This window comes from Piliocolobus tephrosceles, unplaced genomic scaffold (genome assembly GCF_002776525.5).
Source record: "Piliocolobus tephrosceles isolate RC106 unplaced genomic scaffold, ASM277652v3 unscaffolded_20, whole genome shotgun sequence".
Classification (NCBI taxonomy): domain Eukaryota; kingdom Metazoa; phylum Chordata; class Mammalia; order Primates; family Cercopithecidae; genus Piliocolobus; species Piliocolobus tephrosceles.
This window is the reverse complement of record NW_022302087.1, coordinates 2,819,785-2,832,044: the sequence shown is the minus strand read 5'-3', so window position 1 is coordinate 2,832,044 and position 12,260 is coordinate 2,819,785. Positions and strand designations below refer to the sequence as shown.

Here is a 12,260-nt window from a genome sequence, read left to right as displayed (position 1 = left end):
CAAGGTGGCTATTTCCTCCATAGCCATAGCATTGTGAACTTTCCTAAATCATCAGTTTTAGGAAATGATTGATTGATTGATTTTTTTTTTTTAAGTGTAAGCTTGGTACTTACCACTTGACAGAAGGCATTATCAGCTTTGCTAGGTCCTATGACAGGCATTCTTAATTATCCAGTGAAACATTAGAGGGGTTTAGCAGAGCAATTAGGGAGATCGACAATCACTCTTTTCCTTGCCCATCTTTCCATGTCTTTCTTTCGGCATAATGCCACATCCCTCTAGCTCTCTGAAGAGAAACTAAATCTCTCTGAGGAAGAGAGGCGGGACATGGTAGGGTAGAAAGAGCCCCAGAGGGAAAGGCAGAGGATAAAGACTGTGACAGAGTCACTTGGGCACCCAGTTCTTCCATCTTGGGTGGCCTGGGCCATGAGCCAAAGGAGTTACTCCATTGTCCAAAAAGTCAGGACCTTTCCAGTGCTAATATCTTAGAATCCATAAACAGGGCACAAGATCTACTTAAAATATTCTGTAAATCAAAGTAGTTAGATTACTGCCTTCAATGATAGGAAGTGTCTGGGTATATTTTCTTTGCAAAAAATCTCTTATTCTGCTGATTTCATTTGCTTTTTGAAATCAACTTGTGAAGTTGACAGTGAAAAGAAAACAAAATAAGTAAATCAAGATAATTGGGGATTAGGCTTATACATTTATCTCCAGATATTCCTTACCTACATTTTGACTAACTCAGGATATCCTGAGAGCAGTCTTAAAGTCAAAGCAAATGAATGACTCCATTTTCCTTTTGGACTCCTCCTGCTCATGTCCTCCCCTATTTAGATCTAGTCTACAGATATTCCTATCAGATTCCTGAACCCAGCATTGTCTTCTACGTGCTCCAAATATTTTCTTACCCAATCAAGCTGAGTTTATTCCATTCTTTTAGGACCTGCTGGCTGTTGCTAGCTGGATAAACTAATTTATTATTGCTAGTAGGAGTTAAATGTGAATATGTTCTGGGAATGAAATCAAAAGTCGTCTTTCAACATACATGATTTCCAGGCCAGGATTGGGAGATGAGATTATTGATCAAGTGGGCAGCAAACCAGTGTTTCTACGCCTTGGGCTGTTACCAGTTCTCCCACTTACATTGAATAAAACGGATATTCAATTAAAATTAAAACTCAAACACAGAGCTTCATGGTTTGTTTCTAATAATCAGACAACAAGTGTTTTTGATGATGTGGTCTATTAATAATCAGGCTGCTAACCTAGGAAGGTTCTTCTGGGTAGTTCTGGTATAATCCTGAACAAGCTCACATCATTAATTCACTTCATAACTTCTCTGCTCTGGACTGTAGGCATATTCCTTTTGGATTTCTTCACTTATGTTCCTATGAATGAACAAATCATCATTGGAAGACTTGATGAAGATATAATTCTCCCTTCTTTGTTTGAGAGGGGATCCGAAGTTGTAATACACTGGAAGTATCAAGATAGCCACAATAGCTACAATGTTCACAGTTACTACAAAGGCAGTGGCCATTTGGAAAGCCAAGATACCAGATATGCAAACAGGACATCCCTTTTCTATAATGAGATTCAAAATGGGAATGCGTCTCTATTTTTCAGAAGGTTAAGCCTTCTGGACGAAGGAATTTATACCTGCTATGTAGGAACAGCAATTCAAGCGGTTACAAACAAAGTGGTGCTAAAGGTGGGAGGTAAGTGTGCATGTAAATTTTCATGAAACATAGCAATGCCATCATTCTGTGTTATTAGTAAGCATCTTTGTCCTAATATGCCATGAGCTTCCTTCCAAGTCAATACATGGAACTCTCCTTATTTTTAATGCACAGCATCTTGTAGTATACTAATGTTATAAATGATACAACTGTTCCCCTGTTGGTGGGTATTCAGGCATTTCCACTGTTTTCCATTACATGGTTGTGATGAACACCCTTATAACTGTACTTAATACCAGGAAATAATCTGAAAGCAAAGTACCAGAAGTAAGATTTAAAAAGGTTACTGACACTAACAGCATAAGACCATCCACTTTCTCCTTAGTCTTATCAGTACCAAATAACTGCCAATATCATGACTGAAAAAATATTGAATTGTTGATTTAAATTGCATTTTTCTATATTATAAATGAGGTTAATTTTTATATTATATGCTTTCCTTCTCTGTATTAGCTATATATAACTCTATACCTATATAACTATAAGCCATTAATATAGTTAATATATGCAGTTATGTACAGTTAATATCACTCAAACGCAGCTTCATGGTGGTTATATATACCTATAAATTAACTGTATTGCTATATTAACTGTTGCTAATTCTCATAGTTATATTGAACCAAACAGATATTAGATTAGATTAGAAGTTCTCTGAAGAAACTCAAAGAGCTTCATGGCTCCTTATTACTGGATTACCAAGAGTTCCTGATGATGTGCTCTGTTAATGATCAGGCTGCTGATCATTTATATGTAATATAGTTAGTATGTAGTATAATATATAGTACAATTTTACATATAGATATATACACACATATATGCAGTATTTTCTTATGGATTGTTTTTTCCAGCACTAGTTTCTTTTTCTTCTGTCCCTTTTAGCTGCTTCAGACCTTGATTCAGAAATCACAAAATTATGTGTAAACAGAGTCAAATAGGTGCTCTGAGTCAGTATTTGAGAAGTGTAGAGTGCCACATGAGCTCTATTTTATAGACTTAGACACCCTCATTTTGGTTTCTCAATGAGGCCATTAGATTTCTTTTCCAGCTATGTTTCTAGAGAATTGAGATTGCTAGTTGCCACATACCCATGCCTGCGCTTGTTTTATTTCTTCTAGATAACTACACTATATCTTAAGGTTCTACAGAGGTGTTTTTTCCCCCCTTTCAGTAACTGCCAAATTTTGCTCATAAAACTTAGCTTTTCATTTCATGAGTATTAAACAGTATTCTGCACAGATGGCCTATAAAAAAGCCAATGATGGCAGTTTTTCATGTGCCCTTCTTTCTCCTGTGTAGTTTTTCTCACACCCATGATGAAGTATGAAAAGAGGAACACAAACAGCTTCTTAATATGCAGCGTGTTAAGTGTTTATCCTCGTCCAATTATCACGTGGAAAATGGACAACACACTTATCTCTGAAAACAACATGGAAGAAACAGGGTCTTTGGGTCCTTTTTCCATTAACAGCACACTGAATATTACAGGATCAAATTCATCTTATGAATGTACAATTGAAAATTCACTGCTGAAGGAAACATGGACAGGGCACTGGACAATGAAAGGTAGGCTCCACAGGACTTTCTGTGTATGCTATTTTGAGGTTGGGGGGTAATGGGGACTGATTTTCAAGGAAAGAAAGGAAGATGAAAGAATAGAAAGCAAATCCATCTGCAGCAGTTAGAAGACCAAGACCGGAGCCCTAGGGCTGGTTCTTCTGACTGTATTACATTAAGCAATCATTCTTACTTTTGAGCATTAGTACCATACCTCATTGATAACATAGAAGTAATTCTTACCTTGCTAGGTATTTATGAGTTGATTGAAAACATTTATGAGTGGAAAGAAGCAAATCTGTTCTTGAATATTACTGTATTTCTCAGTGGCTCATCCTTCAAACAGGATTTTCTGTCAGCATTGCTCTTTAAAAAATCAAAAGAGAAAGAATACGTGTCTTTCAGCAGATCACAACTTCCAGTCTTTCAATTAAACAAAATATTAATTAGTATAATTGCTTCTTTTTGGTTTCTTTACATAGTGTTAGCCCGTCAATCTTTATCCACTACCTCTATCACAACATGGTCAGTTTTTAGTACTCTTTCTTCTCATTTATTTGAACAGATCCAAACTCTGATCAATCTCTATATCCAAAACCTGTTTAATAAAAATTAATTTGCCATCTCCATATTCAATTCCAAGAAAATTTGTTTTCCTTTTGAGATGGAGTCTCGCTTTGTCGCCCAGGCTGGAGTGCAGTGGCGTGATCTCGGCTCACCGCAATCTCGGCTCACTGCCACCTCCGCCTCCCAGGTTCAAGTGATTCTCCTGCCTCAGCCTCCTGAGTAACTGGGATTACAGGCATGTGCCACCACGTGTGGCTAATTTCTGTATTTTTTAAGTAGAGATGGGGTTTCACCATGTTGGTCAGGTGGGTCTCGAACTCCTGACATTATGATTTGCCCACATCAGCCTCCCGAAGTGCTGAGATTACAGGCAGCCACCGTGCCCAGACTGTTTTTCATTTTATTCTTAATAAAGCAAAAATTTTCTGTCAATATCCCTTATATGGGGAAAATGGAGGGTAGCTGTTTTTTTCAGCCTTCTCTTGCCTAGCATCTCATATTCTCAAAATGCTCACCAAAAATATACTGAAATTGTGGGTGATTCACCACATTTACATGAGTCCAGTGTTAAAGGAATGAGTACCCAATGTTCATTCTCCATCAGTCAGGCAGCAATGGAAACATGGGAAAGGGTTGCAAATGTTAATATTATAAACATTGTCTTTGGAAAATCCTAATTTCTCATGTTCATTTAGAATTGAGTGTCTTGAAGCATGAACAGTTCTTTAGGCTCAGTACTGTTTGGTCTCACTGAAAAGCTATTATGTGCCAAGTTTTGTCGCTCACAGACTGTGAACTTAAGAACATGGTCTCTACTGATTTCTGGATCCACAGCATCTCGTACAGATATAAAAATTAAACTAGGAACATAGCTTACAAAGGGAGTGATCAATTCTACTCTCTGTGGTTGGGCACAAATGGGGTTGTTACAGAGTATGTGCTTAAGAAAGTTGCATAAGGGCAGAATTTTAGAAGAGTAGTAGGACATTCCAGGAGAACAGGAATATTCCAGGTAAAAAGCACAGAAAAGTAAAATTGCCTGGATTTGTGGAATCTACAGATCAAGAGATGAACCTGGAGAGGGAGGCAAAAAAAAAAAAAAAAACACCAGATGAAAGACCTTTTACACGTTGCTAAGGAGCTTGTTGAGTCTTGGAGATAGGATGGATCAGAAGAGGGATTTGAAACACAGAAAGCCCCTGGATTTGCCTTTTGGAAGGCTTGCTTTGGCTTCACTCTCCTGCAGGTAAACTGGAAGCCAGGTGAGTCTAGAATCAGGGAGAACAGTCCATGGCAGTCCACAGAGGTCAGCCTACAGCACTACAGAACAGGAAGGACAAGACGGAGCTGGGTCTGGAGGGGCAAGGCAAGAAAATTCAGCAGAGTCTCTCTTCTAAAAGAGCTCAGTCCAGTGGGGGTTGCCTGCACACAGCTGGAAATATTCTTACATGCAGAAAAAGAGATTTTTGTCTAGATAAAGAGATTAAGAAGTAGTGAGGCCATAAAGTTAGAGACCACTAGGGAGTAGGTAGGGTAACAAAAGGGGTGTTCTGGGGAACACCAGCATTAGAGAGGCCAAACATTGAGTTTAATAGGCTGCTGGTAGCAACATTCCTGAGTGCTTACTGTTAGGTTCTAAGAGTTAAAACAAGTACATCACCCCTCTAGCTGGCCCTGGCTTTGCCCTCCTTGAAGGTTTAAACTAACCTTGGTGGGAAACTTTAAAATAGTGGTAGTAAAACTTGTCTTGTAAGAAACCACAGCACAAATATAATTACTGTCCAAAAAGTTATTTCTAAATATATCAATATTAGTGCCTTTGTTCTCTGCTTTCTAAGTGTAACTTAGAGAATTCTTTTGAAATGTTTATCTTCACTGATGTTTTCTTTTCTATTGTGTTGTTAGATGGCCTTCATAAAATGCAAACTGAACATGTTTCACTCTCATGTGAACTTGTAAATGATTATTTTTCTCCAAACCAAGACTTCAAAGTTACTTGGTCCAGAATGGAAAGTGGGATTTCCTCTATCCTGGCTTACTATCTGAGCTCCTCACAAAATACAACTTTCTATGAATCCCGATTCTCATGGAACAAAGAGCTGAAAAACCAGAGTGACTTCTCTATGAATTTGATGGATCTTAGACTTTCAGACAGTGGGGAATATTTGTGCAATATTTCTTCGGATGAATATACTTTACTCACCATACACACGGTGCACGTAGGTAAGCTGCAAGTAGGTTTGGATAATGGGTTTTCGCTATAGCATTAGAGGTTTGTGAATATCAGACAGAAAATTAGGTTGGCTTTTCAAGAATACATTGATACCCTCTCAAAATATAATCTACAGGGGTATTTCTGGTCAGGATGTCGATTATCCTCCCTCCTTCAACCACATAAAAGTCCTATTTTGAAAAAAAAAAATTACTCCCACAGATTTCCTTTCAGGACTTTGGGGCTTCAGAAGTGAGGAGGAAACATACATTTTGATGACTCCATGGGCTGAGCATCTTCCATATCTGCTCACTGCTGTGCCTAATATATACCTTAGCCCTAATGTTTGGGGAGTCAAGGCTAGGGACACATTAGGAAGTTACAATCGGGGTCCTGAAGAATGCTGGGAAAACATGGCAGTGTCTATGAACTTGGAAATAATCACCGCACAATATTTGAAGCACCAAGTATATATTCCTGGTTCAGTTCATTTTTACTTCTGTTGATAGTTCACTGCCAAAAACCATTATCTAAAATATTTCTAGTCAACTAACCATCGAGTCATGGAATATATACTCATGAAGCTGACCTTCTAGGTGAGCTAGATGGTCCCACCCTTAAACTATCAACTTCACATCATGGCAGACCATGGCAGCTCTTTCTGTCCTTCAATAAATATATTTGAACTAGTGGAGCTTATGTTTTAGAAGTATTTCTATCATTTCAATTGTGAAAACTAGGAGGAATAGCATTTGAAGTTTTGGTGATTCTGTATGGTGAGATTTGGAGATAAGAGCACAGGGTTGTCCTTTAGGTTATGTGATCTTCAAATACTTGGAAGCTTCTGGACATTGAGTAATAACACTCCCTTTGTAGAGCTGCCACTTTGAGAGTAGAGAATGAAAAACTGGGGCTACATTTGAAGCTCCTATTTTTCTCCAAAAATAAAAGTGTCAGTTTTATGTAAAATACAGTTAAGCCTGCAATCTATTTTTAAAAATGTTGCCTCATGTTGGATTCATTTTGGAGTGTAAAAAAAAATAAGTCAAGAAGAAATGTCCTAAAGACCACATATGGCCCGTCTTCCCACCCAGAGATCTAATTTTCAATTCACACAAAGTGAAACATCAGGACCATTCCATCTCTGACAAAAGAGTATTTTTGGAACCTCTCATTCTCAAATAAATGTTGGCAGGTGGGGCTGGGGGAGGGTGTGCTCACCCTTCCCCACCAGGAAGAGGACTTGGCAGGAGCCACCCCAGCAGGGCAGGAAACAGGGCAAACAGTCTTGGTACCTTAAATATCATCCTTTCAAGGAACTTATTTCCTATTCTGAATTGTGACTTTTCCATTTGTTGTCTTTCCCAGGAGGTGCTACAACAAGATAGGGGTCTTATGATTCCTTGAATCTAGATCTGGTCAATTAAGGTTGCACCAAGCTGAATGGAATTAAATAATCCTTGCTAAGTTTTGCTGCTGAATCAATACTTGACCTTGGGCAAATATCTTTAGAGATGGGGGAACCTGAGGGTCACGAGTACAGTGAGAAGTAGACTTGTAGATTTCCTTGTAGGATTTCCTTTAGGAGGAAGAAAAATGCAAATGCAAATGAAAACACTGTAGAAAGTTAACCTAACGTTCCTACTTAATCTCTCCTTTACGTAGGTACATTAGTCCCCCTTTCCATGGAGGATATGTTCCAAGACCCCCAGTGGATGCCTGAAACTATGGACAGTACCAAACCCTATATATGCATTCCCACATGATACCAGGATTAATCTGTCCTTCCATGTTTATGCCTTGGTGCCTCATTCACACTTCTTATGATTACAGGTTCTACTGGGCATCTTCTTCTAGCAGAGCTTGTTTTCATTGCAATTAAAGACTTGCTTTGGATGGAAATGTGGCTGTAGCTTCATCATAAGCAGACACAGCCTCTCCAGTAATCTTTATATTTTTCAAACCAAGCTGATTTCTAAATCTGTGTAGCCATCCTCTACTTGCAGTAAATGGCCTGTTTCAAGGGATCTCTTGCTGAAATCTTCATAAAAGCCCAAAGCCTTCCAGTATAACATATCATCAAGCAGAACACATTTCTGTTCATATCTTCCACCCTCAAATTTAATGCCATTTCCATCTTAGCATATACAACACAGTGTGGCCATAACTGTTGTAGGTTGAGACAACAAAAATTTTCTTCTTTCTTTCTTCACAATTTTACAGATAGAAGATTCATTTTCACCATAGATCTCAGCAACCTCAATATATGATTTTTCATATGTCAAGAGCTTTAATTGTTTTAGTTCAAGGAAGCAGTTTATGGCTTCTTTTTGGTATATCCAAATTGCCAGCATCACTACTCTTGTGCTTTGGGACCATTCTTAAAGAAAATAAGGGTTACTTGAACACAAGCATTGTTATACCATGACAATCAATCTGATAACTGAGATGGCTAGTAAATGATTCATGGTGGTAGTGTGTACAACGTGGATATGCTGGACAAAGGGTGCAGTCACATCCCAGGTGGGATGGAGTGGCACGACACGATATTTCATCATGCTACTCAGAATGGCACACAATTTAAAACTTAAGAATTGTTTATTCTTGGAATTTTCCATTTGGTTATGTTTGGACTACAGTTGACCATGGGTAACTAAAACCTCAGAAAGTTAAACCATGGATAAAGGGGACTCCTGTATGGAATTTCAGAATGACACAAATAGGTGAAGAGATTAATATTTTATTAGTTGTAAAACACTATAGTATGTTCATAGAAAATTACATTTGTTAGGTAAACAGAGGTATTCATTCTAAAGGATAGCCACAAACATTTTCCTCCTGAATTGACCTTTGTGCTCTATCACTTGCTGCCCATGTTTTAGCAGAACATAGACCATAAGGTTAGCAGGGTTCTGACTTTGGTAACCCAGGGTCTCTGGAGTCCCCACTTCCATTAATACTACTTTCAATAATTCTAGTCCTGACCAAGATGTTGTAGAATGGAGAAAGTTTAGGCTCCTCCAGTTATTTCTGAGGAGCTCTAAACACTATCAGCAGGTCCTCCTTTTCTGCAGTTTGTTACCCAAAGTCAACCGCAGTCTGAAATTTTTAAAAGGAAAATTCCAGAAATAATGTTTTAAATTGTGTGCCATTCTGAGTAGCATGATGAAATTGCATGTCATCCCACTCCATCCTGCCTTGAAGGTGAATCCTCCCTTTGTCCAGCATATCATACTGTGGATGCTACCCGCTTGTTAGTCATTTAGCCCTCCAGATAATCAGATCTACTGTCATGATATTGCAGTGCTTATGATCAAGTGAGCCTTATTTTATTTAAGAAAGGCCTCAAAGCACAAGGATAGTGATGCTGGCAATTCGGATACACCGAAGAGAAGTCATGAAGTGCTTCCTTTAAGGGAAAGCTTTCAACTTAAGGGGGAAAAAAGCTTATGTTGAGGTTGCTAAGATCTACAGTAAGAATGAATCTTCTATCTATAAAACTGTGAAGATGGAAAAAGAAATTAGTGCATACTATGCATAAGGTTCGGTACTAAGGTTTCAGGCATCCACTCGGGGGTCTTGCAATGTATCCCCCAGGGATAAGGAGGGACTACTGTGCCTATTATCTCTGTGGTCACCTGCCACCTCTAACTCAAGACCATGGCTTCTACTTAGCTCCTTTTATCACCTCTGAACTTACCACTGTTCCCTTAGGACCCTGTCTTCTCTAGGCCAATGGCGGACTGCACTCTTACTTCTTCCTCCAAGGTGAACACTGGGCTGAGGCTAATTTATGGACATAATTATTCCTTTATAAAAATGTGTTATTTCTTACTACAGTATAAAGCAATAGAAACTGAAAAGGCATAATAGACGTATTGCCTCTCCAGTTTTCAGACTTTTCTCCCAGCTCCCCCAACCCCCACCAATCTCCAATAATATTATGGTGTCTGTCGGTTTCCCACAATAGATACACTGAGACTAGGAGATATTTATGCTCAAGACAAACTCTCCTGTCCAGTCTGGGTTCTTGGCTTTATCCTAAAGGACCTTTTTATTATGCAAAGTGTTTTCATATTAATTCAGCCTCCTACCTGTAATGCAGAAATAACTAGTTTTAAAAATAGTAAACATACTCCACCCTCACCCACCCACACATTTCTTATTTGGTACCTTTTCTTCCAGTTCACAGACTTTGTTTCTCTGTTTTATTTAGAACCAAGCCAAGAAACAGCTTCCGAGAACAAAGGCTTATGGAGTTTGGTGGCCGGTCTGATTTTGGTGCTCTGTCTGATTTTGCTGATTCAGAAAGTAAAATGTTGCACAGGTAATATCTCAGGAAGAATTTGGGCTCTGCCCCACATGTTCCAAATCATGTATATTAAAGATAACATGGAAATACATGCCCAAACAGCTACTGGGCATGTAAATTGATCTGAATTTTCTGGAATGTCATTCACAAAATTCACCCAAAATCTTTTAAAATGCTCCTACATTTCCACCTAACCGTTCCACTTCTAGGAATTTATCTCACATTAAATGAGCAGAGGTACACCAAACTGTGTACAAGCATATTCACTGCAGCACACTGCTATTGCTTTTAGATTTCCTACTATTGTCAATAAATAATTGAGAAATTAATTAAATTAATTGATGATCATACTTTTTAAAATTTTAATCTAGTATTGAAATGATAACCAGGATGACTTAATCATCCTGCATTAAAAGGTAACTGGAAAGAAAAAAGCCAAAGCTTTAAGAAGTTGCCTTTGGAGTGACGGGACCATGAGTTCTTCCTTACCCTCACACCTCAGAAGGAAGCCAGATACCCTCTTAAGTCCCTGGGCTCCGCTTGTTCTCCCTTGCTCTGAGCTTAGTCAAGGTTAGTGCTCTGATTGAAACTGCATTGTTCTTTTCTTATGGGTCATTTCAATTGTTGTTCAATTGATTTTTTCCTAAATTTTAAGCAAAAAACCTTACTAGTAATTTAAACTATCTTAAGATGCCATGATCATGGGAAGTACTTTTAGGGAGTACTTCCTTAGAGTACTTTGCTTTTAGTAACAGAATTTTGAGCTACAGAGCATCTGGGCAAAACTTAGATCTGGTTGATCTCCACATTTTACAGATCAGGAAACAGAAATCCGGGCAGTTAGCTCAAGTGCTAAGAAGGCATGTGAAACAGATTTAGGTTGATCATTTAATAGCACCAAGCCAGCTAGTGGCAGAGGCAGGTTCAGGCCCCCAGAAGCCCTCCCTTACTCCACTATCCCCCTGAGGAGGCTCTGGGTGTCCTGGGAACTTGAGCTAGATCCTGTGTCTCTTTAATCTGTCTTTCTGGTTGATATTTGGCTATCGCCCCTGCTGAAGTTAGGAGATTTGGGTTATAGCAGAAACTATTATTGAAGATAATAGTTTTGGGGCAATGGAGAGCAAGCATCTCACCAATTCTAGCCCTGTGATCATTTGTACTAATATGCAGGCTAGTTCCTGTCCCTTGGCTGGCCAGAAGTAGTAAGAGACCACAGGCAGTTTAGCTTGTCTACCAAGATCAACCATTGACCTAATATACTGATATCTGTGATTGGATTAGGTTCAAATTATGGGAGAGTTGGTGCTACATCCTACTCAAGAATGATAGTTTAGTTTCTTTAGTGGAAGTCTGCATAAGTCAGTTCTCAACTGTAAACACATGGCACACTCAAAACTGGATAAAGAACTTACAAGACAGTATATTCACAGCTGGGAGCACCCGATTCACTAGCAAACTTAAACTTGAAGGGACAAGGACAGACAGCAGTTCCCAAAACTTGAAAGGAGAGAGTCACATAAGATTAGTTGCCTTGTAAGGACAGTGACTTACTTCTTTTTTTCTTTCTTTCTTTTTATTTAAGTTCTGGGATATATGTGCTGAACATGCAGGTTTGTTACATAGGTATACATGTGCCCTGGTGGTTTGCTGCACCTATCAACCTATCATCTAGGTTTTAAGCACCACATACATTAGCTATGTGTCCTAATGCCCTCCCTCTCCTTTACCCTCATCCTCTGACAGTCCCTGGTGTGTGATGTTCCCCACCCTGTGTCCAAGTGTTCTCATTGTTCAATTCCCACCTATGAGTGAGAACATGCGGTGTTTGCTTTTCTGTCCTTGTGATAGTTTGCTGAGAATGATGGTTTCCAGC

At 38.9% G+C, this 12,260-nt stretch overlaps 1 protein-coding gene across 1 annotated transcript in view; it reads left to right on the top strand.

Moving 5' to 3' along the window:
- Positions 1-12,260, top strand: part of LOC111542997 (HERV-H LTR-associating protein 2) — a 78,571-nt gene that overhangs the window by 59,330 nt on the left and 6,981 nt on the right. The window contains exons 5-8 of the mRNA XM_023212699.2: positions 1,359-1,721; positions 3,039-3,305; positions 5,769-6,086; positions 10,292-10,402. Of these exons, the coding sequence (XP_023068467.1) occupies positions 1,359-1,721; positions 3,039-3,305; positions 5,769-6,086; positions 10,292-10,402 (1,059 nt within the window). The remainder of the gene's footprint in view (positions 1-1,358; positions 1,722-3,038; positions 3,306-5,768; positions 6,087-10,291; positions 10,403-12,260) is intronic.